Here is a 27,890-nt window from a genome sequence, read left to right as displayed (position 1 = left end):
AGGTAGAGGAAACACAAATTATTATTATATTAATGAATTTTGTCCTGGTCTTCACATTGTTAAATATAGCCACCGTGTTTCCCGAAAATACGACCTAGCCGGACCATTAGCTCTAGTGAGTTTTTTGGAGCAAAAGTTAATATTAGACCCGGGTCTTATGTAAGACCCGGCCCTTATATTATATTAAAATAAGACCAGATCTTATATTAATTTTTGCTCCAAAAGATGCATTAGAGCTGATGGTACGGCTAGGTCTTATTTTCTGGAAAACACAGTACTAAGCCTGCCTATTTTTATGAGCAAACTGTGCTTCATACTTTGTTATTTTTCCCCTTTGCGTCTATTTTAAAAGAGAAAAAATAAGTTCTTTAGTCCCCTAAAGGGTGCCAAAAATCCTGGCACATGTTTCCACTGTTTCCCCCAAATTTCCTACTTCCACCCCATTCCACCCACAAGTTTTTATTCCATGCTTTTAAAGTTTCCAGCAATTTTTAAAGTCTTGCCATGAAGAAACAGTAGTGCCGCCATCAGCATAAGGTTGGGTGTGTATGTGCACAGAGAAGGTAGTAAAAATCAGAATTATGCCAGGCATAAATTTTATAAAAGGTGGCAGAAAACCTCAGGCTGGCCCTGAGGAGGACAATAATAATAAAAAGTTTTAAAGTACAACCCTCAAGGTATGTGAATTCATTCTATCTTCTCTACTTTCAGGGAAAAAAGAGACAGGATATTAAAAAAAAAAAAAAAAAAAAAAAAAGAGGTGAGTCAAGAGTTAGGATTTAAAGAAAGGGAAAAAAAAAAGAAAAAAGAAAAAGACTTCCAGAGGATCTGGGGAGAGTGGGGGGTTGTCCTCAATGAAATTAGTTAAGTAGAAGGCGACGAGACGCTGCAAGTTTCCTTCTGCTCTAAAACGCTTGAGAAGAAATTACCAAGCTGAGATTCAAGTAACTTGGGTTCAAATTCAACTAAATGGTGGCTAACATTCATAGGCACCATATGTAAGCTGTTGTTCTCATGGCTACGATGTGTGTAAATCTTCAGTGGTAAAAAGAGGTATTAACCTAGATAATCTGTAGCTCCTTTCCAGTTCTCAATTTCTATAGCCCTATATTAAGCAGGCCAAATAGAGATTCAAAGAAGGTCCCCACAATCTTCTAATCTTTATATAATTACAAATGAGAAATGATGTTCAAATGACAAAGATGTGACCAAAAGGAAAAACAATTTTTCCCCACTAAAAATAAAATTTTACACTGCAATAAAATTTTAGAAAAATAATATACAAACAAAAATGGCTTTCTTGCCATGTTTCTGCCAAAGGTTCCAGTGAAATAAAGTTTTAATGTAATAGGATAGCTGTCAAAAATGAGATGCTTCCTTTTCTTGACCTCTCCTTCAATGTCCCATAGAAAATAACAGGTATTAAACCAAATATTGGCATGTAAAGCCAAGGCACGTATACATTTTAATATTTAAATGATTTAAACTGTAAATACATGTAAATTTAAGTTACTCAAAACTTAGTGAATGAATTTAAAATGTGCCTCACCCTAAACAACAATCTTATTTTTCCTATAATTAAAGTAACATTTACTGCTTATTAGACCTCTGACTTGAATTCAACACTGTGAATGTTCCATGCTATCCTAAGTCTAGAGCGTTTTCTACTCTTCCACAGAGCTTGTTTCTCTTATACAAATGCCTGCGTGAAGTACTGAAATCTAGTCTCACTCAAGTATAGAGCTATATATGATCCCCAAGACATATCTCACCTCTACAAATTGTCAATCCTACACACCTGTACTATTGGTAATGGTTTTAAAAAGACCTCACTATAATATGTATATATATGCAGATATGTGTGTCAGTACACATATTTGGTGTATATCTTTTCTTATATTTCACATCTGATTCTCCCAGTGTGGCCACACAGTGGAGGGCACAGAACAACCACTTACTAAGTAGTGGTTGAATTTAAATGAATCAGAAAAGGTTTACAATAGTGTGACAGGTTAAGGACACTGGTAACAAATCCTTTGAGGAACTATAGTTTTCACCTTCCTGAGAAGCTAATTCAACAATTATTTCCTGAAATTTTAGTGTGCTGTGTAAGACTAATCAGTCTTGCTACTGTGTTTCCCCGAAAATAAGACATAGCTGGACAATCAGCTCTAATGCGTCTTTTGGAACAAAAGTTTATATAAGACCTAGTCTTATTTTACTATAAGACTGGGTTTTATACAATACAATATAAAACCGGGTATAATATAATGTAATATAATATAATACTGGGTCTTATATTAATTTTTGCTCCAAAAGATGCATTAGAGCTGATTATCTGGCTAGGTCTTATTTTCGGGGAAACACGGTAATGAAAGTCTCCAACCCCGCTCCCAGGCTCATTCAAGTCTATCGAGGGACTGAAGAATCTGCATTTTAAGCACCATCCCAAAGATTTTTCTGATACATGGGTCCAGGATCTCATTTTGAAAAACATTATCCTAAAGAGCTATGGAAGGGTTAGATTTACTCCGAGTTACTAATTTTTAACTTCCCATTGAAACAGACAAGAATATTAAAGGAAGGAGGTAGGAAAGATTCTCCAGACCAGCCAAAGCAACAAAGTAATGTGTAAACGCAGGCCATGTGTAGAGGCAACAGGACACACAGGGCCGTGTTGCACAAGCCAGTGTATGACATTCATTTCATGGCCCATCGGGCTGGGGCTCCTCGGAGTTGGACAGCTTACAAACTACATGATCCTGAGAATGTGATCCCATTGCCTGTTGTCAGCTGTTCTAACCTTCGGGCACTTGTAAGAATGCCAGTCCTTAGCTAGCTATCAAATTCTAAGTAGCACAACTTAGGAGCATTGTACTGTGTACTAGGCCCTGTGGGAAGTGGCAGGAGGGGTAGAAGACATGGTACTGTACCTAAGTCTAATCTACAAAAAATAACTGAGCACAGCTCCAAACAGTATGCCATAGTAAATGATAAAGTGCAGGAGTTCCTCGTGGTGAAGAAACAGAAGTGTAAAGAGGGAGGCACTTATAGAAGTGGGAGAAAAAAGTTTCTTGGAGAAGATAAACTTGATCAACGCCCTGAAGGCTGTCGAGGATTTATTCAGACAAATCTACGAGGGAGTTTTTCAGTGGAGAACAACGTGAACAAGCATGAGGAAGGGTTCATTTTTTTTTTTTAAATGAATTGAGGGTCCCCTCAGAGCGGTTTGGACCAAAGCTACCTGACGTCACTAAGACATGACAGATCCTGCTCCAGGCAGTTATAGATGTTGGCATCACTTGCCACCGTCAAATAATATTTTTAAACCCCAAGGAATTGATGCTACATTTATGATGAGGAAAATGTTGCTGTGGGAAGTATAGTCAAAGGACTCTGCAGAAAAAAAAAAAGACCTGGAGTTTTTTACACTTGGTACAATTTATACAAAATTTATTTTCTATAAATAAAGTTTGTTTTATGTACTCAAATATCATAAGATTGCCAACAGAGGTTTATGTACTCAAATATTATAAGACTGCCAAGCCCTTCTAACTGGATAAATCAAATAATATGCCAAGCGGGAAGGAGTATGATAGGTAAAGAGGAAGACTACCAACATTTCTACTCATTGTCATGGCTAATCAACTCCTAAAAAATGAAAATATTAAATTTTGCCACTCTGGAAAATTCACACACTTCCTCCAAAAATATTTTACAGGTTCGTAAGTCTTTGAATATTTCATCCTGCTCCAATATGTCATTCTGGGGCACGCATTATCTAAAATACTTGGCCTGTACATTTTCTTGTAGGTTCATGATTAGAAACAATATCTATAAGCCCAATACTCACAATGGGTTCTGGGAATTTCCCCCCTCACTTTGGAGGGCACTGCACTATCACTTCAGGTTAATAAACTTTTCTCCTTTCAAGCAATCCAAATAGCTTTCTCACTTGACATTTGATTGTTTAACAGATTGCTCCGTGCCTTGTGAGGCTATGAAAATCAGAAATTAAAAACCAAAGTGATTTGCAAATTCTGCTCTGTCCTCTGGCTCCCATGGAAAATTCCATGAGCTTTACCATGAAAGACTCCAGGAATCAACCTTAGGGCAATGCTATCACTAAACCTTTAACCATTCCCTGACTTTCCAAACCAAACTTGTAGTCCTAGAGAGGAAAGAGGAAATCCAAAAAGTTCTAGGATTCTTGGTTACTTATCTCTTTCAGTGAAATTAAAAAATAAATAAACATATATACACACACACACACACACACACACATACATATATAGATATAGATATCTATACAGATATAGATATCTATATCTATAAATATGAAAACTGTCAGCTGGTGAGTTAATAGTTTTTATACACACTCGTACATAGGCATGACTTAGCAGATATTTCACTAACTTAAAAAGAATTAGAAGAAGGTCTCTCCTAGCCTAAAATACAAGGTCTTAAAATCTTACCCCCAGCTTGAGGTCCTCTAGGCAAAGAAACAAAACTGAATTAGCACTGGAATATGAATGAAGCACTAGATATATATTTTGGATATTTAAAGTCATATTTTTTCATAGCTCACCCACTCCTCCTGAAAATAAAAACAAATTAGAATGCTTATCTCTTAAAGTATAACTGTTACTTCAGCCTGTGCCAAATAAACTATGTTTGGAAGGCCTATAGTTCCCATAATTTCACCAAGTAATGATGATATTATCTAAAGCAAGACTTCACCAAATAAGCTCAAGAATCCTTCTACTTTATTTGTGGGACTTTGCTTTCTCCAAAAATGTCTTCAGCCTAAAAGTCTGCTGTATTTTTCTTTTTAGATTACAAAAAGACAATAACAAAGTGGCAATTATTTCTTTTCTAAATATAATTTCCAAGTCAACTAATTTTCCCTAAGTTAAAACTTCCTAGGCTACAGAGTATGGTTGTAGAGAAGAGAATTGTCATTTTTTAAAAGCTGAGTTGCAGATGACGTGGTCTTATGTATTAGCAGTGCTAAGGAATCCACTAAAAAACTATTAGAACTAATAAATGAGTCCAGCAAGGTTGAAGAATACAAGATCAAGACATAAAAATCAGCTGTATTTCCATACCCTGAAAATAAGCAACCTCCAAAAATGAAATTAAGGAAACAATTCCATTTACAATAGCCTCACAAAAAATAAACTATTTAGGGAAAAACTTAACAAAAGGCATGCTAAGCCTATACTCTAAAAACCATAAAACATTATTGGAAGAAATCAATAAAGACCTAAATAAAAAGGACATTCCATGCTCATAGATTGGAACATGTAACATTGTTAAGATGGCAATACTGCCCAAAGTGATGTACAGGTTTAGCTGGCTTCTTTGGAGAAACTGACAAGCTGATCCTAAAATTCATGTGGAAATTCAAGGGACCCAGAATAGTCAAAACAATCTTGAAAAATAAGAACAAAGTTGTATTTAAACCTTACTACAAAACTACAGTAATCAAGACTGCAGTACTGGCATAAAGACAGACATATAGATAAATGGAACAGATTTTGGAGTCAAGAAATAAACCCTAACATTTGATTTTCAACAAGAGTGACAAGACAATTCAATAGGGAAAGATTTCAGTCTTTTGAACAAATTGTGCTGGGACAACTGGATTATCCACATGTAAAAGAAAGAAGTTAGAACCCTACCTCATATCATATACAAAAAATGGAGCAAATACCTACATATAAGAGCTAAAACTGTGATGCCCTGACAGGAAAATATAGGCAAAAATCTTTGTGACTCTGGATTAAGAAATGTTTTCATAGATACGACACCAAAAACACAAACAACAAAAGAAAACAATAGGTAAAACAGACTTCATTAAAATTTAAAACGTTTGCATTCCAATGGGTACCATCAACAAAGTGAATAAAACAGAATGGGAGAAAAATTTTGCAAATCATATCTGATAAAGGACTCTGCAATACACAAAGAGCTCTCGCAACTCAATAAAAAGACACATTGCCCAATTTTAAAAATGGGCAAAGGAACTGAGTAAACATTTCTCTAAAAAAGACATACAAATGCCCAATAAATGCATGATAAGATGCCATTAAGGAAATGTAAATCAAAACCACAATAAGATACCATTTCACCTTCGCTAATAACAAGTGTTGGTGAGGACGTGAAAAAATTGGAACGCTCACACATGGCTGATGGGAAAGTAATATGGTGCAGTTACTTTGGAACAGGTTGGCAGTTCTTCAAAAAGCAAATAAACATAGTTACCATATAACCCAGCAATTCCACTCCTAGGTATATATCCATGAAAAATGAAAACATGTATCCACACAAAAGCTTGTACACAAATGTTCACAGCAGCATTATTCATGATAGCCAAAAAGTAGAAACAAACCAAATGTCCCTTAATTGAAGGATGAATACACAAAATGTATATCCATAACAATGTGATACTATTCATCAGTAAAAAGGAACAGAGTACTGTTACATGCTACAACATGGATGAACCTTGAAAACATCATAGTAAGAAGTCAGTCACAAAAGATTACATATCGCATGATTCCATTTATATGAAATGTCCAGAATAGGCAAGTCCATAGAGACAGAAAGTAGATTAGTGGTTGCTTAGGATTGAGGGAATGGGGGGAAATGGGAGGGGAGAGTGAGAATTGCTAAGGTATGTGGTTTCTAGCTGGGGCGATGAAAATGTTCTAAAATTGACTGTGGAGATGGTTGCACAAATCTGCAAGTATCTGTACACAAAAAAACAGCGAATTGTACTTTAAATGGATATAATAAAGCTATTTTTTAAAGGAAACCTGGACTGTCAGCTCCACCTCTTACTAATGAGTGACATTAGGCAGATTACTTACTATGACTCAGTTCTCTCAATCTGTAAAATGAGAATAAAATATCTATCTTAGAGGGTTGATTTGGATCTAAGTTTTCCTACTACAATGTCCTAAACATAGTAGGTGGCCATTAAAATGGCAAAACTCCAAAATCGAAAGTCTTAATTATATTGAAAATTATCCGGGCACCAAATATTTACAAATGATAAAAAGAAGTGTCAGGCACTGTGATTTGGAAACATTACAGTTTATACATTCCTCAAAAAGCAATAATTCTCAAATATTTAAAAATCCACCCTTCTCTTAGCTCACATATTAAAATTTTGAATGAAAAGTGATCAAAAACGAAGTAATTTTCTATTATGTTTCTGAAAGTATGAAATTAACAAAGATTAAGAACCTCCACTCTTTACTTTGAAGATCTTTCAGATAACTAGAAATATTTAATTGGCAAATTACTTGCACATGCCATTAAGTGGTTAGACTGAATTTGTTTTTACAAATTCTGTGGGCTCTTATTCCTTAACCTCCACCACACTATAATCTGAAATCATCAAGGTCTTCACTTATGCAAATTTTAACTTTCTACGTTTTTGTTTCCATACAAAGTAACTACATTAATGCGCTTTAATTTCCAAAAGATTCACTCTTTTGGAAGCTGCAAATCAACGAAAACAAGTTTCCCATTAAAATAAAAAAGGTTCATCAAGCTACATTATTTCAAACACTGAACCATAATACTATTTCGCTCATGGATCCTAAAAATTTCATCAATACAATAAACACTAACAGGATCTTTCCATCAAACCCGAACGCAATCCTTCTCGGAGGCAAAGGGAAAGATTCTGAACAGTCATTGCACTTTATCTCTGCACAGCTTCATTGGGGTGCTTTTCCTAACGTGTGCTCAATCCTCACAGAAAGTTGCGGTTTCGCTCAAAGGGCAATAATATTCCACCCTGCTGATACGGTTAACAACAGCTTATATGGCCAACGTCTTTCAGGCAGGGAGCAGGACAAATTGTTGAATTCGTAAGTCAAATAACATAATGGAGTAAGTGGATGCAGAACTGCCTCTACCACCACGTGCTCCGATACCAAGGTTGCCATTTCAAACCCTTTTGACAAGTGCCTTTTGATATTAATCACAGTTAAGGGTCTGAAGAGGAAAGAAGTATTCTGGCTACAATTCAGACTCCCTCAAGGAAGTGCTAGGGGGAAAATGGGTGCCATTAAAACAGAGTAAGTACAGAACAAGTACTTCACACACGCAACCCTTCTCATTAAAATGGAGTTTGCTATAAGCCCCTGTAAACTTTTTATTATCATTATTCTGAACATGTAGGTACAGTGGGGATACGTATCTTTCAAAAAATAAGCACATACAGACAGACCACACAGACAAGCTGAGCTGAATAGTATATTGAAGTCATATATGATGTTGGCATACGTAAAAATAAGGGCTAATTTAAAACCCTTCCAGTTCTGTACTTAGAGAAGAATGGGACTACCCTGATATGAGGTCATGTGGCATGCTAGAAAAGAACATCATCTTTCTAGTAGGGCCAGAAGACAAAATTGTTGATTCCTACGAAACCAGTCACCTTCCTCTCTCTGGGCCTGTTTCCACATCCATGGAAGAAAGCCATAAACTGTACCAGCCATGGTTCAACTGCAGTGCGAACCCGGTTCCCTTGGAGGGCTTATTCAAAACACATTCCCAAGTCCCACACCCAAAGATTTTGATGCAACAGATTTCAGACGCAGCCAGGGAGCCCATAGTTCCAATGAACACCCCCACGCTATTACAATGAGAACACAGGGTCTGCCTTCTTGATAAGAATCCTTCCTATTCTAAAATCTGGTCGATTTATAAATCCTCAAGATTAATACACTATTTAAATCTTTGTAGTGAATGTTGGTTAACAAAAAAAAAAAAAGTTAAAGGCTGACAGATATTTAGCATTCGAAAACAATCTTCTAGCACATGCATTATTTAAATCAACAGCAAGAGAGGCCAACCGAGATGTTTTCAATCTATCTACTAGAAAAAGTTATTTTCAATTGGATAGAATAAATCATTAGCAGTCTTTCATAATATCAAAAGTAAGTCATTTAAAATGGTGTTTGGAGGCATAGAGCAGACTGTGGTCACTCTCCAGATGTGTAAGTTTGCTTTAATCATCTTTTTTGTTAATTATTGGTAACTTTCCTCACCACTAGAGAAGAATATAACCCCAAAATTCCAACTCTTTGAAATGTTTAAAGCAGTACAAAGAATCCTAATTTATTCTCTAAATGCAAGTATAATATCTACATTGTTTAGAAAACCAATTTCCTAAGCTAGTTTCCTTAGACGGATGTTATCAAAAATAATTTTCTTGCAAAAGCATTAACATGCATTTAACCCTACATAAATGCTCTCAAGGGCAGATGTACTACAAATGTACACCCACAGTGATCCCATATTAGTATAAAATTGTTTTATTTCAATTAAAATGTCTAACTATCCACCCTCAACATATACCTAAACTGCAATTTTCTCTGAGAACTTCCAGTACATTCTTGATTTTATTTCCTTTATCGACCTATCAGAGCAAAAACTGCCTTGCAACTGTTGGAAGAAATCAGTCATTAGCAGCAAGATTACAGCAAATTTTCCAATTTAGAATAACTGTATTTTTATCTCTTTCACACTGAAAAAATAATGGTATAATTTTACTATTTTTAAGTGAGCAATATAGTTTAAAATAGTCAAATTTCCCCAGTGCTCCAAGTTTTAGGATTTACTATTAGCTTTCTGTACTCCACACCTTCTTTTCTATTTACAAGTTCTTTCCTCCCTTCATCTTACACACACTTAAACATGCACAACAGGGGAAGAAGCCCCCAATTTGACCTCTCCACACCGACGGTCTTCTAAAGGAAGGTTAACTAAGCAGTGGCTTCACATGGTTATTGTGATTTACTCTCCAATTGACATTCTTCCACCTTCTCAATAGGCTTTTCACCCCCCACTCCATTTTTAAAATGGAGTAATGAAGTAGCAAAAAGTACAATATTTTAGCCATTTGAAGCATGGACAATTCTCAAATTATCCCCCCAACTGGAAGTGTTCTCTGATACTACTATCTCTCAAAATTGAAGCCATTATGGTCAATCGTGCAAATCCGTATTTAGCTTTTCGTAAATAGTGGATTTTTGACCCAATGAACTGGAACAGCTTCTGAACAGTCTCTAGGATCTCAGGCAAGACACTCAATAAAAAAGCAGGCATGCCACAACTCTTATCAATGTGGAGGTTATTTACTTCCAAAACTCACACTGTTCTCATTCAATATTTGTATTCTCTATTGAAATGTGTATAAAACAATATACTCAGGTCCAAAAATAATATAAAATAAAATCTACTTTAGGGCAATAAGTTTCTTTCACCAAAGTAACACATTTTTGTGAAATACCAAAATCAGAATCCATGTTAACAAAAAATTTTGCCCAAATAATGCTCCTTCTGACTCGTAACCATTTCCCCCCTCAGTTATCTTTTTGAATATTTCATTTTCTAAATGTCTTTACAAAGATAATAAATAAATGACCTTTCCAGGGAGCTTGAAATATTACGGCTAAAATTTTGTCCTCTTCTAGTCCAATACTTACATTCCTCTAGCTTTTTTATTTATTATTAAATTTGGGTGCTTACCTTCAAAACTTGTCATTTCCATACTTTAAACTTTCATCATTTTCTGCAACTTGAATCAAAATGACTTAAGTGTTGGCTTATATTTCCTCATGTCATCTAACCTGTCCATTTTCCCAAAGTATACTAAGTTCTTTTTCTACACAGTAGGTGTTCCTGGACAGAATCTAAATGTGAAACACAGAAAGGGTCCCTCCAAATACCAATATACATAGAATTAACTACAGAAGGACACTATAAACTGCCTCATCAGTTCTGTAGGTTTTGTTTAGGTCTCACACACAAAAGAAAGGTCCTATTCAAATGAATTTGACAACATTAAGTAGATTTAGTTTTTTCTGCAAGACTTCTCAGAACTTTTAGGCTTTAAGACTGTCTACGAGGAGAATCCTTTTTCATACAACATTTACTAACATAAACAGGAAACACCACTTTAAAGTACCCACACTTACAATATGTGAAGATCAAAGGATAAGAGACCACTGTAGTGTCCAATAAAAGAGCAACACAAGACTTGTCTTGGATTACATAACTTTTGAATTCCCGGTCAAGTGACAGCTGATGCAGCAAGCCAGCCGCAGTCTATCCAAAGGTGGCATAGGATGTAGATTACTTAACAACTGAAGTTTTTAACAGCAATGCTGGAAAAGTCTTAAATAAGATATGTGTCCACTTGTTCAACTGTCCCTCTATAAAAAGCAGTTCTTATCTTTTGGTGGATCACTGACCTCTTTGAGATTTGCTAAAAGCAAATGCTCATGTAGACAAAATATTACTAACAACTGTGGCCCTTCAGGGACTCCCTGATAACTCATCCAGAAACCCCGAGCTGAGAACTCGACTTCAAACTTCAACTGAAAACTGCATCCCCATACACACGACCACCACCACCATCGCACATACTCGTAGATAACGAATTGGGTGCATATGTTTACATACTAAGAATGATAACTTTAAAATTGCATATAAAACATTTCATGAAATTTAATTCACTGTACTGAAGAAGATAAGTCAAAGGAAGAGACAAACACGCAATGGCATTATGCAAACAAAAATTTTTAGATTTCCACCTAAGGACATGCTGTGGTACAGAACATACTTTGCATTTTCAAGAGGTCTGATTGTGACTTTCACTAGACAAAAGTGAGATTCAGATCCTCCATCACTATTGAGCTAGACTATTACTGTCATCTACTGCAGATACTACAACCGAAGAAGTATCAATAAGCAGGAATAGTTAATGTTAAACTAGTATCATGAAGACCCAGCCGGTGGGTGCATTAAATATATCAGATTAATAGTGATTAAGAACAGACAAACACACACTTACTTTCTTAAAGTTCATAATGAAAATCCCTTAGCTTCCCAGCATCATCAAATAAGAAAGTTAGAAAATGAAAGTGTTCAGGAAACTACCATTCACAACCTATCTGCACTAACCTGCTCATAGGCCAGGTAAGTCCTTTAAATAAAAACCGTGACCTTGAGTTCCTCCACTCAGAACATGGGAGTGACCGCTGGCCTGCTTCTCAGTGGTTCGGGAAAGACTACACAATCATCACAGGCACATGCGCCTCTGGCTTTGCCCCACGCCAACTGACACAACGAAACCATCTTTTCCAAACATCGTTTGGATTCTGTCGCTGTCCTCTAAAGAATTCTTCAAGACACCCAACTGCCATTCCTATCAAATAAAAACTCCTGCTCAGGATCTGTGGTGGGTGCTCCATCACATAGCACCCACTCCCCCCAGGGCCCATGTCTCATAAGCTCCACATTTCAATCAAGGGCCCCCTCTACTACCATGAACCTGCACAGAGACCCCTCCCTCCACCCGACCCCACCCCACCACTCTATGATTAGCCCCTCCACTCAGAATTCTGCTCACATCAAAAGATAAAGCTTCCTGGGTAATGCCCATGTCAAGCGCATTTCAGCAAATAACCAGGATGTCTGTGTAACCAAGGCAGCTATATGTCTACTGAAAACTCTAATCCAGGTACATTCTTCCTTATAATTACTTTCCACTACGGTCACATAAACAAAATCTTAACTTAACTAATGCTTTTGCTTATTGTTCTTTGCTTTGTGAAAAATTATTAATGCCCCCTAACATCTCATACAGACTGAATGAAACCAGTATGGATTAATTGGCACCTATCTGGATTATGTAGGAAGTGCCCAACTCACCGAGCATAACAGAGGGAGGCAGTATGGCACAGTACTTGGCTGTCATCAGGCTGCTACCCTGGTTCTATCACAGGCGACTCCATGACTGTGGACAAGTTATTTAACCTCCCCGAGGCCATTTCCCCATCAGAAAAATGAGAATTATGATGGTATATACCTCCTAGGTTGTGAGAATTAAATAGTAAATAACATGTAAAGTGCTTAGCTGGGGTTGGTGGGGTGGGGGGTGGGGTGCTATATAACAAGAGATCAATAAACTTAAAGATAAAAATGAGGGTTCCTTTCCTTCTTGCAACAGATCATATAAAACCATGTCTCTGGAGCAGAACGAGCTCAGTACTACTACTGGGTCCTTTTTCCTTTCCTTTGACCCCTTTTCACCCCACAGCCAATCAGGGGCCAAGGTATACAAATGACTCATTCTCGAAATGGCTCTGGTGGGGTCCAGAGACAGGAATCCAGTCTAGGCCTCCGTTACCCTCTGCATCTCCCAAGTCCCCGTCACCTCCAGGCCCCCATAGTTCCAACTCTTGCTAAAAACACAGCCCATATCATGTCATCTCATTGTTCAGACACTCCTCCGGGCCTGCTCAGATAGCCTACAAGCTAGCCTGACATCAAACTATTAATATTTATGTATTTATCTATTTATTTATTGTCTTCCTCCCTAAAATGCAGGTGTGCTTAAGAGGATTTTTTTTTAGTCTTATTACTGTTGTTATCTTCAGTCTTACAACACAGTAAGCATTCGAGAGATATCCCTGTCTTTATTCTTTTTATCTCATCCTGTTCAAACACCATCTATTTGCTGATAACTATTACTATTTCCCAAATCCCCACCCACATATCTAAATGCATATTTGACACCCTCACTTAGATAGCCAATAGACATCAAACTAAGGAATCCCAAGTGAGCTCCTCTTCTCTGCCTCCTCCCACCCCCCACCAAGCCTGCAGCCCTCCCCATCTTGGCTGATAACCCCACCCTTCCAGTTGACCTGGCCAAAGGTTTTGGAATCATTCTCGCTTCTTCTCTCTCTTTCACAGCCCACACCCAATCCACCAGACAACCCTGTTGGTTCTGTTGGTTTTCTCTTCAAAGTACCCCTTACCTCACTCTGGTTCAAGCCTCTATGATCCCTCACCGGGGTTACTGCAATAGCCCGCTAACTATTCTCTCTCTTTCTACTCTGGCCTTTCTATCTGTTATTAAATAAACTTTTATTTAAATACTTTAAAAAACCTTAAGGGAGTCAGAAATTCACACACACATAGGTGTACATAAAGGTACTGGAAATATTCAATGCATTCAAAATCACAGCAGGATTTTTGTGAAAATTAACAACTTATTCTAAAATTGTTTTGGTAATTCAAAGGGCCTAGAATACCCAAGATAACCTTAAGGAATAAAGTTGGAGGGCTTACCAGATATTATGACTCATTATAAAACCTGCAGTATGGTAATTGAGATAGTATAGCATTGGTGCACAATAGACAATTATAAAAGAATAGAGTTTAGAAACAGACCCACCCTTGATTATGACAGCAGTGTCACTATAGGGCAGGGGTGTCCAAACTTTTTTCAACGTTTTTCACCAAGGGCCATATGCGGTAAAATACACAAACAGCCGGGCCACTCACTTGAAGTGAAGTACGTATTGCCTCACCTGGTTTATTTAAGTAAACTAAATATATTTTTGGAATTTGCTGTGGGCCAATTAAAAATGGATTGCGGGCCGCAGTTGGCCCACGGGCGGCAATTTGGACACCACTGCTATAGGGCAATAAAAGAGAGATCTTTTCAATAAATGGTGCTGGATTAACTACAACCCCATACGGGACTGGGGAGGAATCTTTATCTCCACTACATGCAAGAATAAATAAACAAAAATCCCCACCAAATTCTAGAAAGACAAAAATCTAAATTTGAAAGGAAAACAATAAAAGATAACATAGGAAATAATCATCATGACCTTGGGGTAAGCAAAGATTTCTTAAACAGGATACAAAAAGCACTACCCATAAAAGAAAATGCCAATAATTTGTACTACATTAAAATGAAGAACTCATGTGCCTTAGGACTCCATCAAGTGAGTGCAAGTGCAAGTCACAGAGTAAAGGTGTCTGTGTAATCTATAACCCACAATGGCCTTGCATCTAGAAAATGAGCATTACTAAAGAGGGATACTCAGACGGCCAACAATTATTTTTTAAAAGTTGTACAACTCATCAATAATCAGGGAAACACAAATTAAAGCCACATAGAGAGATATCACTAAAATACAAGTGACTGATAATACTAAGCATTAGCAAAGATGTGAAATAATTGAAACTCTCATACCGTGCTGGTGTGAATGTACACTGGTACAACCACTTTAGAAAACAGCTTGGTAATATCTACTGAAACTAAATAAACACATTTTCTATGACTCAACAATCCCACTCCTAGAAATGCCTACACACACGCACACACACACACACACACACACACACACACACACACACTATATATATATATATATATATATATATATATATATATATAAAAGCACATTATTTGCAGCAGCCCAAACTGGGAAAGGTCACACAATGGAATACTATACAGCAAAGAAAAAGTAAAACTATGACCCCAAAATTGGATGAATCTCACAAATAAACTCTGAGCAAAAGAAGTCAGAATGAAAGCGTATATTCTGTATCATTCCATTTCATTAAGTTTAAAAACAAGCAAAACCGAAATGAGGGTGACAGATATGAGTTGTTATCATTTTGACTGGGGGGCAGTAACTGGGAAAAGAACTGTGGATGGTGGTACCTTCTCTTTTTTATCTGGATGGGGATAAGACAAGTACATACTTGTGCAAAAATTCATCAAGATGTGCACTTACGATTCGTGCATTCTTCTGCATATATGTTATACTTCAATAAAACATACTTAAAAACTTAAAAGTAAAGTATCACTATCATGGCTAACATCACTATCAGGCTAAAAATATAAATAAAAATATTTAGAATCAAATACTTTTCTCCACACATACAGATTTGCAAATTATTAGAATTATTATTAGAATTTTCTATGTTTACTGATATCCTGTTATACACCTGCTAATATCTTAAATGCATTTGTAAATATCGAGTTATCAAAACAAGAAAACATGGTGAGAACAAGAATGTCAGCGATACTACCTCAAAGGAAACAACATAATGAACTGATCAAAGGAAAAATAACTGACCTAATCAAGATCTTTTCATTGTAGCAAACACAGGGAGGGATCTAGACAATGAAAATATGGTAAACATAGCAAGGCCTCAGAGAAAACAGCGCAAGATCTCAGTGAAATGTGACACTTGATAATCTGCCCGTCGCCCCATCGGACTTTTGTGTGCTGTGTATGTAGGGATCAGTGTTAGCGGGAGCATGACCACTGCCGGCTTGTTGACAAACACTGGTGTTTACTGAGCTTAGTCAGAGAAACCCTACTTCAAACAAGCTCTTATGTGGAAACCTAATACATAAACAGATGAAGAGTGTAACTGCTCTCCTCTGAGTGAAATTCAAGGCGGGAGACATGGGGGATCTGCAGCCAGCCTTCCTTCCAGCCCACGGGAAGCCCCTGATGAACTTCCATATAATGCGAACACAATGCTCACCCCATGACCCCAAAAGACTGAGCCAATCTGAGAGGTAAAACGGAGGCCTTCCTCCTCTCTCACCACTCCATATGCTTAGCCCTGACAAAGATGCACATTCAGATGGCCTTCGGAAATACAAAAGGCTCATTCTGGGGTGACAGATTTACAAGGAGCTGAGGAAGTAGCCAGAGGTAAGAGTGCCATTGCATCTCCCTGAAACGGCCTCAGAAGGGCAGCCAGCCAGGTCAGGTCACAGATTGGGATTCTCTTGACACTATGGGTCAGTGAGACCAGGATTGAGTAGGTTGGTCCTCTTTTCTGCCCAACTTTTTTTTTTTTTAATTTCTTCAACCCCATTATGAATTCCCTGGAAAACATACTAATTGCTAGATTCTTCTAAAAGATACTTGCTGTTGAAACACTCCTTAGGCTGCCAGGGCTCCTCCACCGTGACTGTGTTTACTTGGGCCAAAGCCTGTTGTTACACAGCACCCACCTCCATTGGATGACTCTACCCCACTTTATGAAAAATGTTAACAGTCAGCTATCATTTTGCAATTTGATGGTCATTTGCGTATCTTCATTGTACTATGCAGACCTCTTTGCCTTTAATCCTAACTAGGGATTAAGAGCTCAGAACAGCCCAGGCTACTGTACATGATACCCACGGGATGAGGGATATAGGACACACCTTGCTTACGTTTCGTGAGGCAGGCAGACGCTGGAACAAACTACCTGTGGAAGGCAGGGTATTGGGAGAGGGACTGCACATTCTTCTACAATGGTCACATGTATGTAACTGATGAAGTGACTGGAATTTTAGCTCCTTGGAAGCCCCAATTGCTTACTTCAATCTCTTAATGCCTTCAGAGACGGACACTGTTCAATACAGAACAGATGGCAAGCAAATCACTGGTGAACTGGCAAGTTAAACATACAGAAGGGGGATAAAAAAGGCGGGTGGTAGTGAAGAGACGGAAGAGGAAGAGGAAGAAGAAAACCACCACCCTCCCTTGTTCTCTCAAGTACTTTCTTTTAGTAGTAGTATTTTCATGAAGGCCTTTGTTTTCCAGACAGCATCTTTCTATGTGTAGATCTTTCAAGCCTTACATTGTCCTGTAAAGCAGGTTATTACCCTGATTTTATAAATGAGGAAAAAAAGGCCAGAGAGTTGAAATGTCTTGCCTGCCCATCAACAGACTGCTAGTGAAAAGCAGAAACAGACTTCTCCTGCCGCTGTTCTTCTTTCCACAATTCACAGATGGCTCCGGTCTCCCACACCCTGTATCTTCACATGTTCTTTTCTTCCACCGACACTAACACACATACTCGTCCCCGCACTGGTGCAAGGCTCTGGTTTCTTTCCTCCACCAGGCCAGGGGTGTGGCCGGTGGCACCGACATCCCTTTTGACACTTCCTGCCCATGAAGGGAAGATCGATCAGCGTCAAGTAAGACATGTGAAGACCAATCCTCGGTCCCCAATCCCTCCAACTCAGCTCTCCCTCAGAAAGGAGGCAGATGAGAGAGAACACATCTGTGATAGACTCACTGAAACTTCCAGGCTTTTCTTTGTTTGTCCCAAGGAAACGCTATCGTAACATTTTCATCCAACTGGCTTCCACTAGGTAAAATCAGCATCATCATGTGCTAGATGCTCATTTATTACTGGAAGATTTTAATGGGACCTTTTTTTTTATTGGTGTTCCATTGAAAAGCTGTGGTTAGAGTGATGCTAAGAGGAATTAGGTGATGGAAAAGAAAAACAAAACAATTTATTCTAGGGATTTTAAAATATTAAATAATCCGCATGAAATGTTAATGGAAAGCATGTGAGTTTTTAGATTACATGAAACCAAACTAGACAAATATATGTGTTATGCCTCTGCCCCAGCTGCTCTAGCCTTAAATAAGTCATGTCAAATGAACATGGAATAATGGATGGGAGAAGGGGACAGCAGCTAGAATAAATCTATTATGGTCTCTTACCTATACTTTACGTAGTTATTATCTTCATTTCTGATATGGAAAAGGAAGACCTGAGAGGAGAGTTAACTTGACTCAGAGAAAAGTGGCAGTACCTAAGTCTCTCCACATCCATTCCAGAACTATCCCAGAATAGATGGTGTGCTATTACACCATCTGCATTTTCCTCCATCTGTCTGTTTCTCACAATCCATCTGATAAGACAAGCCCAAGAGGTCCGAATAAATTGAAAACTAGGAATAAATACACTTAAAATGGGCACATTAGCCATCACCCCTGAGCACAGAACCCCTAGGCTCAAAAGGGCTCCAAAATTCTTCATGGGCAGTGCTGTGTATAGCAAGATCTCACGCACAGGCAATGTTTGCTGGACACTACACAGTCCCAGGAAAACGCAGGACTCTGTCAAATCTATCTGTGCAGTAGCCAGTTTCTTTTTGAAAAAGAACTTACCACAACCCCACCATTTCCTGGTCTTCCCTGTCTTGTAATACTGAAAAGACTTCAGTGTTTTCTGCAGCTTTGTAGCTAATCTACATGAAGATGGTTCTGCATTTCAAAATAAAGATGGCAGCAGCACACAGGCACTGCCAACCCGGCTACCAGGGAATGTGCTGTTTAGAAGAACAAGGTTCTTCATGTACCACTCACTCTGAATGACCATCTTGTGCAGATTCTCTGACCTCAAGCTACTCCATGAGGACAAAGTAAGGACACAAAGTACTGGGTACATGAGTACCTTCGCTTCTTAGGCAGTTCTTAACTTCCTCATTCTATCCATGGAAAGCACTACTGATTGTGAGGGGAAAGAACAGAAGTCACGTCTCGTTCTCGCAATTCTACAACTCTGTGAAAAGATTATGCCACATCCTCGCTCACCTTAAAACTGAGCCAGAGTATCAGAACTACTAAGCCAGAAACTTATTTTTTCAGACACGGACACAGTTAGACTGCAGCCCCCAAACACTGTTAGCTTTGTTAAAAGGGATATGCTATCTTCTTAAAAGCATTTCCATACGGTTCATTACTGGAAAAGGAAAACAATGCTCACATCATCCTGCTCACTTAGGTATGCACACACTCACACCCCTTACCAAAAGTAACTTCTCCTTTGCCAGTTTTGTCAAACAGCTGAAAGGCCACCATGAACAAAGCATCCGGGGCACACAGGACAGATTCAAATGCTACAAATTCTTGAAAGGATATTAATCTGCAACATAAAACAAGCACAAAGCATAAAGTCAGTAGCTTGTGGGAAATAAAAGCATACACAAATACGCACTAAGGAAAAAAAATGTCACTGTCAAAAACCAAAATTCAGACATGAAACATTTACAAACACTTAGCATTTCCTTTTACCTATAGTGGACTGAAATAACAATGTACAGAATCCAAAAGACATGACAGGTTTGAGGACACGGTGACACATTAGATGCATTATAATTTCAAATGGAACTGTTTTCCTCAACAGATTATTTTTGTTTCCGGCATATTGTTGAATTCTAGAATTAAAGCTTAATACATGAGGTGAAGACGTGACTGCGCAACAGCAAAATAGAGCAGCTTTGTCATTCATTAATACCTTTATAAACCATATGAAAATGGTTGACAGAGATTCATTGATTACTGATATCTACTGACCGCATGTGGATTAAACTAAGGACGATGTTGCCAGTGGCAGGATACAGATAAATCAGACATGCAAAAAAGCTAGGGAGTGAGTAAGGAACTGACATTGTCTGGACAGTAGGGTGTGTAGAAGAGGGCACTGTGAAATAAGCTTAGAAGCACAGGACCAGATTGGGCTTGGTCTTTCTTCTCTAGGAAGCAAGGAGTGATTGAAAGTTTCTGAGCAAGGTCATGACATGATCAAACCTATCAGACAGGAAAAGCATGACAGGCCACAGATGCTTTGACTTTCAAAGGAGTAAACAAATCCACAAAAGCTCTCCTAGAGATGTCCTTCACCATTATTTTGGATTTTAAATGTCCAACTATTTCAACATGTTAAGATAGTCCCATTCTCTGGAAGATATAGGAGGAAGAAAACAGGAGTGTTTTCTTACGTAATGACTTCTAAACATCTGATAGAACACATTTTTATACAAAGTAAGTGTTACAAAGTTCAGTTAGCTGTTCCCAGAATATCACCTGATTCTAACAATGTCACAAAGAAAGGAAAAACTCCTGGTGTGTTCAATGCACTATCCCTATGTCATTCGCCACCCAAAACACATCCTTACAAATGCATAGGCACATTCAAGAAGACCATGTGTTGCACAAGAATACTTGCCCAGAACATTTTATCCCTTACTACACAGTTGTCTCACTGAGCATCTACGTGCAAGTAAAACCAAGGGTAGGAAGATGAGAAGCGAAAACCTTAATCAAACATTCCTTGCTGGCCTCAGAGCTTACAACCTGACGGGGGAGGGGAGGCAGTCATGTGCATGTATACCTGCCGGCACGCAAGAGGTAAGTGTCAAAATGGAAGGAATAAAGCACTAAGGGCCACAAAATAAGGAGTGATTTATTTTGCCTAGAAGAACTGCAGAATGCTTCATGGAGGTGTTGCATCTAAATAAATTTTAAAGTGGAAAAGATCTTAGAGAGCATCTACTTCAATCTCCTCATTTTACCTTTGAGGAAACTAGAAGTTAATGACTTGTGTAAGGTGAACCAACTGGCTTCTGGCATTTTGGCCTAAACATCAGGAGTCCTGGTTTCCATCTGACTGAGAGAGGATTCCAGCTGATACAGGAAGAGGGAGAAAAGGGCAGAGAGAAGATGTTCCAGACGGAAGAAAGAACAGAGCAAAGGACAGAGGTGCCAACCGCTGGGGTATGCTGTGTTTAGAGAAGGACGTAGGTCACGAGGAGTACGAGTGGCTGGAGCTGTCATGCCAGCCACCCGTGGAGGTTCTTAAAGGCCCAGTTACAGGATCTTGACTTTCTAGTAGGCAGTGAGACATCACTAAAGGTTTGGGGATTGATACATATCCAGTTCAGATCTTTGTTATAGAAAAGGAACTGATGGGGAAGATGAATTTAACAAAGGAAAAATGAGATGTGGAGAGGCAGCCTGACAGCGAGGGACAGCAGGAGTCTAAACCAGAGCTAGAGCACCAGGACTTAAGAGAGAGGAAAGGCTAGAGAAATACAGTTGAGACAGGAATGACAAAATTTGGTAGCGACTGCATGTTAGAGGCTGAGGACCAGGAAATGGGCAAGTTACTCCCAAGACTTCTAACGTGGGCAACTGAGTGGGATGATACTAGCACCAAAAATAAAGAATTAAAAACAGGGGGGAGATGGGATGGCCGGATGGCTCAGTTGGTTGGAGCGCGAGCTCTGGGCAGCAGGGTTGCCAGTTCAATTCCCACATAGGCCAGTGAGCTCTGCCCTCCACAACTAGATAGAAGATGGCGAGCTGCCGCTGAGCTTCCAGAGGGGCAGCCAGATGGCTCAGTTGGTTAGAGAGTGGGCTCTTAACGGCGGTGGTTGCCGGTTCAATTCTCGCATGGGATGGTGGGCTGTGCCCCCTGCAACTAAGGACTGGGGATGGCGACTGGACTTGGAACTCAGCTGTGCCCTCCACACCTAGATTGAAGGACAATGACTTAGAGCTGATGGGACCTGGAGAAACACACTGTTTCCCAATATTTCCCAATAAAATTTACTAATAAAAAAGGGGGGGAAGAAAAAGAGAGAAGAAACTTGTGAGAGAGTAAGATCAATTCAACTGGGTTAAATTTGAGGCACCAATGGGACACTGAAGTATAGTGTCCAGCAGGAAACACAAAGGACCAGTGTGAGTCCAGGACAGATGCTGACATGGGTTGACCTGTGTTCCTCCAAAGCTTCATGTACCCCTAGTACCTCAGAATATGACCTTATTTGGAAATAGAGTTGTCACAAATATAATTGGTTAAGAGGAGCTCATAGTGGAGTGGGGACAGCATCTAGTGCAATATAACGAGAGCCCTTATCAAAAGGGGAAATTTGGACACAGATATGCACACAGGGAGGTCACGATGAAGATGGAGGTCAGGGTGATGTTTCTATAAACCAAGGAACACCAAAGATGGCCAGCGAACCACGAGGAGCTAGGGAAGAGGGATGGAACAGATTCTCCCTTGCAGACCTCTGAAGGAGCTGATCTTGTTGACACCTTGATCTTAGCATCCAGAACTGTGAGATAATTCCTTCCTTCCTTCCTTCCTTCCTTCCTTCCTTCCTTCCTTCCTTCCTTCCTTCCTTCCTCCCTCCCTCCCTCCCTCCCTCCCTCCTTCTCTGCTTCCTTCCTTCCTTCTTTCCTTCCTTCCTTCCTTCTTTCCACACTTAGTTTGTGGTACTTTGCTAAGGCTGTCTTAGCAAACTAATACAGAGGCCAAGATTGGAAACACAGATCCAGGAGTTTTTAAACAAAGGCTACTTAAAGCTATAAATGAAACTGCCAGAAGCATTTCAATCAAAGATGCATATTCACCATTTTCTAGACTATGGAGTCAGGACGGAGGAGAAATGTGTTTCTGATTGTCTGCTTTTCTTCTTGCCACCACTCTTCTGGCCCCATGACCCATCCTGAGCTGGCACCAACCACCACACAGCCACACTGCTCACTGATTTAACTCGCTGGCAGTTTGTCAAGGCACAAAACAATCATATTCGCTACATTACCCTGGCACAGACGTTAGGTTAGTTAAAAGTGAAATCACACAGTGTATTATCTAAAAAATGGACGTTTTAAAAAAAATCTAATGATCTGAGTAAACAAAGACTTTGATGCAATAAAAAGAGCATTTCATCTCTCTTGAAATGGTACAAGAAACCTGAAGGCTATCGATGTGTGTAAACAAATCCTCCTCTGGTTATGCCACTGGTTTCTTAACCATAACGGGCCAATGAATACGCTGGTATTTCAGGCATGTTATAGATATCACAAAGGTGTGTAATTTGGTAATCCTGTTAGATATGAGTACTGTACATCTATGTAGGAGGTATACGGAGCAACCATGAAATCATAATGTCTTACTGCTTATCAAGATCATTTTGGATTTTCCAGGTAATCTGACTAGAAGGCTATCAGAATAATTATACAGTACTATATTCATTTACAGCATGGTACCTAAAATCGTTTATATATGTTTTTCGTATAAACAGTACTTCAGTCTTGCTTTACAGATTTAATGGGTATTAGCATAAATTACAACAAAGAATACAAGCTTAATCAAGTTCAGACCTGGTTGGTGAGCTCACTTAGTTCCTCTCTCCACCCTCCATTCCCTAACTTCTTTGACAATGTTAGATGCCCTTTAAAATAAGTCACACAGTTCTTATAAACTCTATGTCTAGTGTCTAAGGAAAAGTATTTGACACTAATGGTCACCTGCAACAACTAATAGTGGGACATGAGTCATCTGATGTGGAAGGAAATACAGACGTCACATTTCCATAGGCCTACACTGCTCACAGATCAGGGGAGAACAGGTTTCTAACCACTCTATTTTATGGTTCTGATGCTACTAGAGATATTTTTAAGCAAGTCATTTTTGTTTTCCAAATGACGAGAGCTATTTTTCTCCTTCTGAAAGCCATGTATAACAGCAGCAACTTTACAACTCCTTTAAAGTCCAGGTAAAGCAGCTGAAACACTAAATACCGTGTTTCCCCCAAAATAAGACCTAGCTGGACCATAAGCTCTAATGCGTCTTTTGGAGAAAAAATTAATGTAAGACCCAGTATTATATTACAATATACTATATTGTACCCAGTCTTATATTAAGACTGGGTCTTATATTAATTTTTGCTCCAAAAGATGCATTAGAGCTGATGGTCAGAGTAGGTCTTATTTTTGGGGAAACACGGTACCATTATTGAATACTTAGCCAAAGAGGAAAGGGATTAAAAGTGGATTGCATCCAGTGGTACGTATTGTAATAACCCTGGCTGAGGTTATTGCTTTGTGAGGGGTGTAAATGTCTAATTGTTATGTTGTTTCGTACATGTGAAACTAACAATAAAAAACAACAGCAAAAACCCCCAAAAAGTAGATTGTATCTGTACACGAAACTTATGACAATATAAGATTACATACTTATCACATTCATAGAAAGATACTGGAAGGATACATACCAAAATGATAACACTGCTTCTTTATAGTAGTATAACTTTAGGTGTCCTATCCCTACCCCTTCTCAACATTGCAAGCAATAGCTCTTAGCCTGGAGATAATTAAAATACAACAGAAAATACTGACTGAAAACTATGATATGGAAAAATGGGTAATAGAACTTGAGATAAATTACTCAGTGAATTTTTCTATTGAGAGAAAGGGTAAGATGGGTAAATTAGAAACATATGATGTCAGAGGGAAGCTGTGACCATGGACAGGTAATGTCAGTCTTGCAGGAGAGGTGAGAAGTGATCAAGTCGAGGCGGGAGGTGGAGGAAGGAGAGGCTGCCAATGCAGTGGGGCTGCGGAGCCTACTCTGTGTTCTGGGCACAAGCCAGTGCTAGGAATACACAGATGAAAGCACAGCCTCTGCTCCTCAAAACTGGTGGTCCAGGGAGCAGATGGTGAGCTAGGAACAAGATGTGGAGGTTTGCTGGAGAGAGAACAAGTGCCATGGAAAGAAGGCATGCTGCTCACGTCCTACTGGTAGACAAAGGTCTGAAATTTTTAGTGACACAGTGAATTTGTGCTTCAGGCCATTTAATCCAACAGAGGAGTGAAAAATGAACTGGAAGGAGAAGAGCCTAGAGTTGGGGAGATGTGTTGGTTGAATCCAGGAAGAGTCAGGAAGGCCCAAGAAGAAAGATGGTCCCCTTATGACATGGGGATAAAAGCAAATCGTGCTATGAGCTCCAGAAGACAATCTGACAACACAGCCAAGTCTTAAGAATACCTACACTCTTTGATACCACAGTTCCACTTTTAGGAATTTATTCTAAAAAATAATGAATGTGTGCAAACTTTTAGTTACACAGCTGTTAGGCATCAAAGTTGAGAAAGTGAAAAAGTGAAAACTACCTCAATATGGCACAATAGGTGACCAATTAATAAAGGAATACTATCCGACACTAAAAATTGTTGTAAACAAATTCATGTCATTAAGTATCAGTTACACAAATATTTGTATGAAGTGATCCCATTTTGTTAAAAATGGACAAAAAGTAACATTTTACACACACACACAATTTGAAGGATATACACCAAAGTATTTGCAGTGATTATCTCTCGGTAGTTACATGATTAGAAATTCAAGTATTCTTTTATTTTTACTTCCCAAATTTTCTAATTTTTTCAATAATACACATCATGTATTATTTTTGTAATAAAAATAAAAATGTATGTGAAACGAAACAGCAAGGACCTAAACTTAGGCAATGACAGAAAGACTGAAGAAATAGGGGCATGGGGGTTGAGAAAAAGGACCAATGATTGGAACAATCACACTACCTCTGGCTATCCAGGGTACATCACCTCCAGTGCTTCTCTTCCTCCCTGCCGTAGCTTACTCTCGCCCAGCAGTGGCTCATACCCCATGTGGTCCCTTTCATCTCCCGCCTGGCTTCGATCTCCAGGCCAACTCTGCGGCTATGACAGTTTAAGCAACTACACATATGGATCCGATCTGTGCAGACTTCAGGAAGTTTGGATGTAGACAATGCACCATATCAAAACCCAATTACCACTTTTACTTAAGGTTCCTAACCACAAGAGTGCTTAGTAAAAATAACTTCTCCTTATACCCCTCTTCGTGTGTTATAACAGAAGCCAAACAATTGTCCAGGATTAATAGCAGAGATAAAAGTAGAATCTAACTCCAAAACCAGAGCTCTAACCACCAGACCACCCAAGTTCAAGTATCTGTGAATGAAAAAAAAAAAAAAAAAAAGGAAAAAAACAAAATAAAACAGAACTGGTTTCTCCTGTGATCACCAGTCTATCGAAAGAGCTTTGGCCTGCATTATTTGAACATCTTTAATAGCTCTGGGGGTTTTCCAGCTCTTTCATCTCCCTCCCAATGTACCCTGCACCTATTATATATACCAGGCAACATCCTGGACAATAAGGGTGCCATGAAAATGAGTCTGATTGATAGAATCTGTATCCTCCAGAAATTACACTCTAGTGGAGAAGGCAGGCAAGGAGTACAAATGTACAAATATAAAGATAAGATGATTCCATAATTAGATAACTACTGTGTAGAAGATAAAATAGAGAAATGCATGAAACCAGTGTTCCTCAGAGAGCCTACTTAACTGGTCTAGGGAGGACCTGAGCAACCATTTGTTTTTTTCTTAAACTTCTGAAGTGATTCTACCATGTAGCCAAGCTTGAAAATGATGGGGATGGCAGAGAGGGAGCTGCTCTGCCTACAGTGGTCAGCGAATGCCTCTGCGAGGCGGCATTAAGATACAAACGATGAAGAGGAAGAAGCCCTGGGAAGTTCTGGAGGAAGGGTATTTGGGACAGAAGAAACCTCAGTGCAAGAGCCTGTCCTAAGTAAGGCAGGCCCACCTGGGCAAGGTCCATGAGGCAGGGAGGCACCTGAGTGGCCGGAGAACAGAGGAGGAGGGTAGCGGGCGGGGAGAAGGGGATGAAGGAATGTGTAGGGCATGCAAGGCGGTGTGGGTTTTATTCCCAGCACACGTGGGAAACAGCCATTGTTGGAGGGTTTAATGCAGGCGAGTGAGTGACCTCATCAAATGAACACTCAGGACACTGCAGAGCATGGACTGCGGGGAGAAGCTCTGAGTCCAGACAGAAAGTGGCTACTGGACGGGGGTTGTAGCAGGAGAGACATAAATGATAAGTGGTGGACTCCAGGATACATTTTCTAGAAAGTTAGTGCGGTGTGTCCCAGAAGACCCAGCACACAGCTTTTAAAGCCCAGGGGCAAGTGAGGCACCAGCCAGGCATGCACAGTGACCTGTGGCGGCCTGGCCTTTGGCAGCCAGAAGCACAGACTCGGAGGCCCTCAAGGTACTGAAGGTATGAAAACTACTAGCGAGGCAGGGATGCAGGAGTCATGAATAAAGATTTTACTTAACACGCCAGTAGATGGTCAGTGAAAAAACAATCGAAGCCTCACTAGCCCAATTATGTAAATTGCTCTTCACACAATCTAAAAAGGGAATTAATTATTACCTAATTTTATATTCTAAAAACCTTCAGTAATAAGGTAGAAAGAGGCCCAAGTTCTAGTTTTTCCTTTGCCTAACTGACTGAGTGGTCTTGCCCAGCAAGTTGGAGCAGACTTCCTTTCCTGATTATAAAAGGCGCTCTCTCCAACGCCTGTCACTCTACACTCCCATTTTCTTCCATTTTCGGTTACAGGGAACCTTCCGTGCCCACTCTGGCTCCAGCACCCGCCTGGCACTCCTGGGAGTGCATCTGTTCTGAGGCCAGCTGGGCTCGTCACTCAGGTTCAAATCTCACTACAGCCTTTGCCAAGAGCCTGTTTAAATTCATTGGCTCCAATGAAATCTGGCAGATTGAGTATTGTTCAAACAAGTAGGCTACTGC

The 27,890-nt window shown here is 39.3% G+C and overlaps 1 protein-coding gene across 1 annotated transcript in view; it reads right to left on the bottom strand.

Moving 5' to 3' along the window:
- Positions 1 to 27,890, bottom strand: part of SLC25A13 (solute carrier family 25 member 13) — a gene marked incomplete at its 5' end in the record, with an annotated part of 178,291 nt that overhangs the window by 87,175 nt on the left and 63,226 nt on the right. Inside the window, 1 exon segment of the mRNA XM_081079534.1 lies at positions 19,451 to 19,566. Within this exon segment, the coding sequence (XP_080935660.1) occupies positions 19,451 to 19,566 (116 nt within the window).

Source organism: Rhinolophus hipposideros (assembly GCF_964194185.1).
Source record: "Rhinolophus hipposideros genome assembly, chromosome: 18".
Classification (NCBI taxonomy): Eukaryota; Metazoa; Chordata; class Mammalia; order Chiroptera; family Rhinolophidae; genus Rhinolophus; species Rhinolophus hipposideros.
The sequence above is the reverse complement of the archived record's forward strand: the minus strand, read 5'-3'. Positions and strand labels throughout refer to the sequence as shown.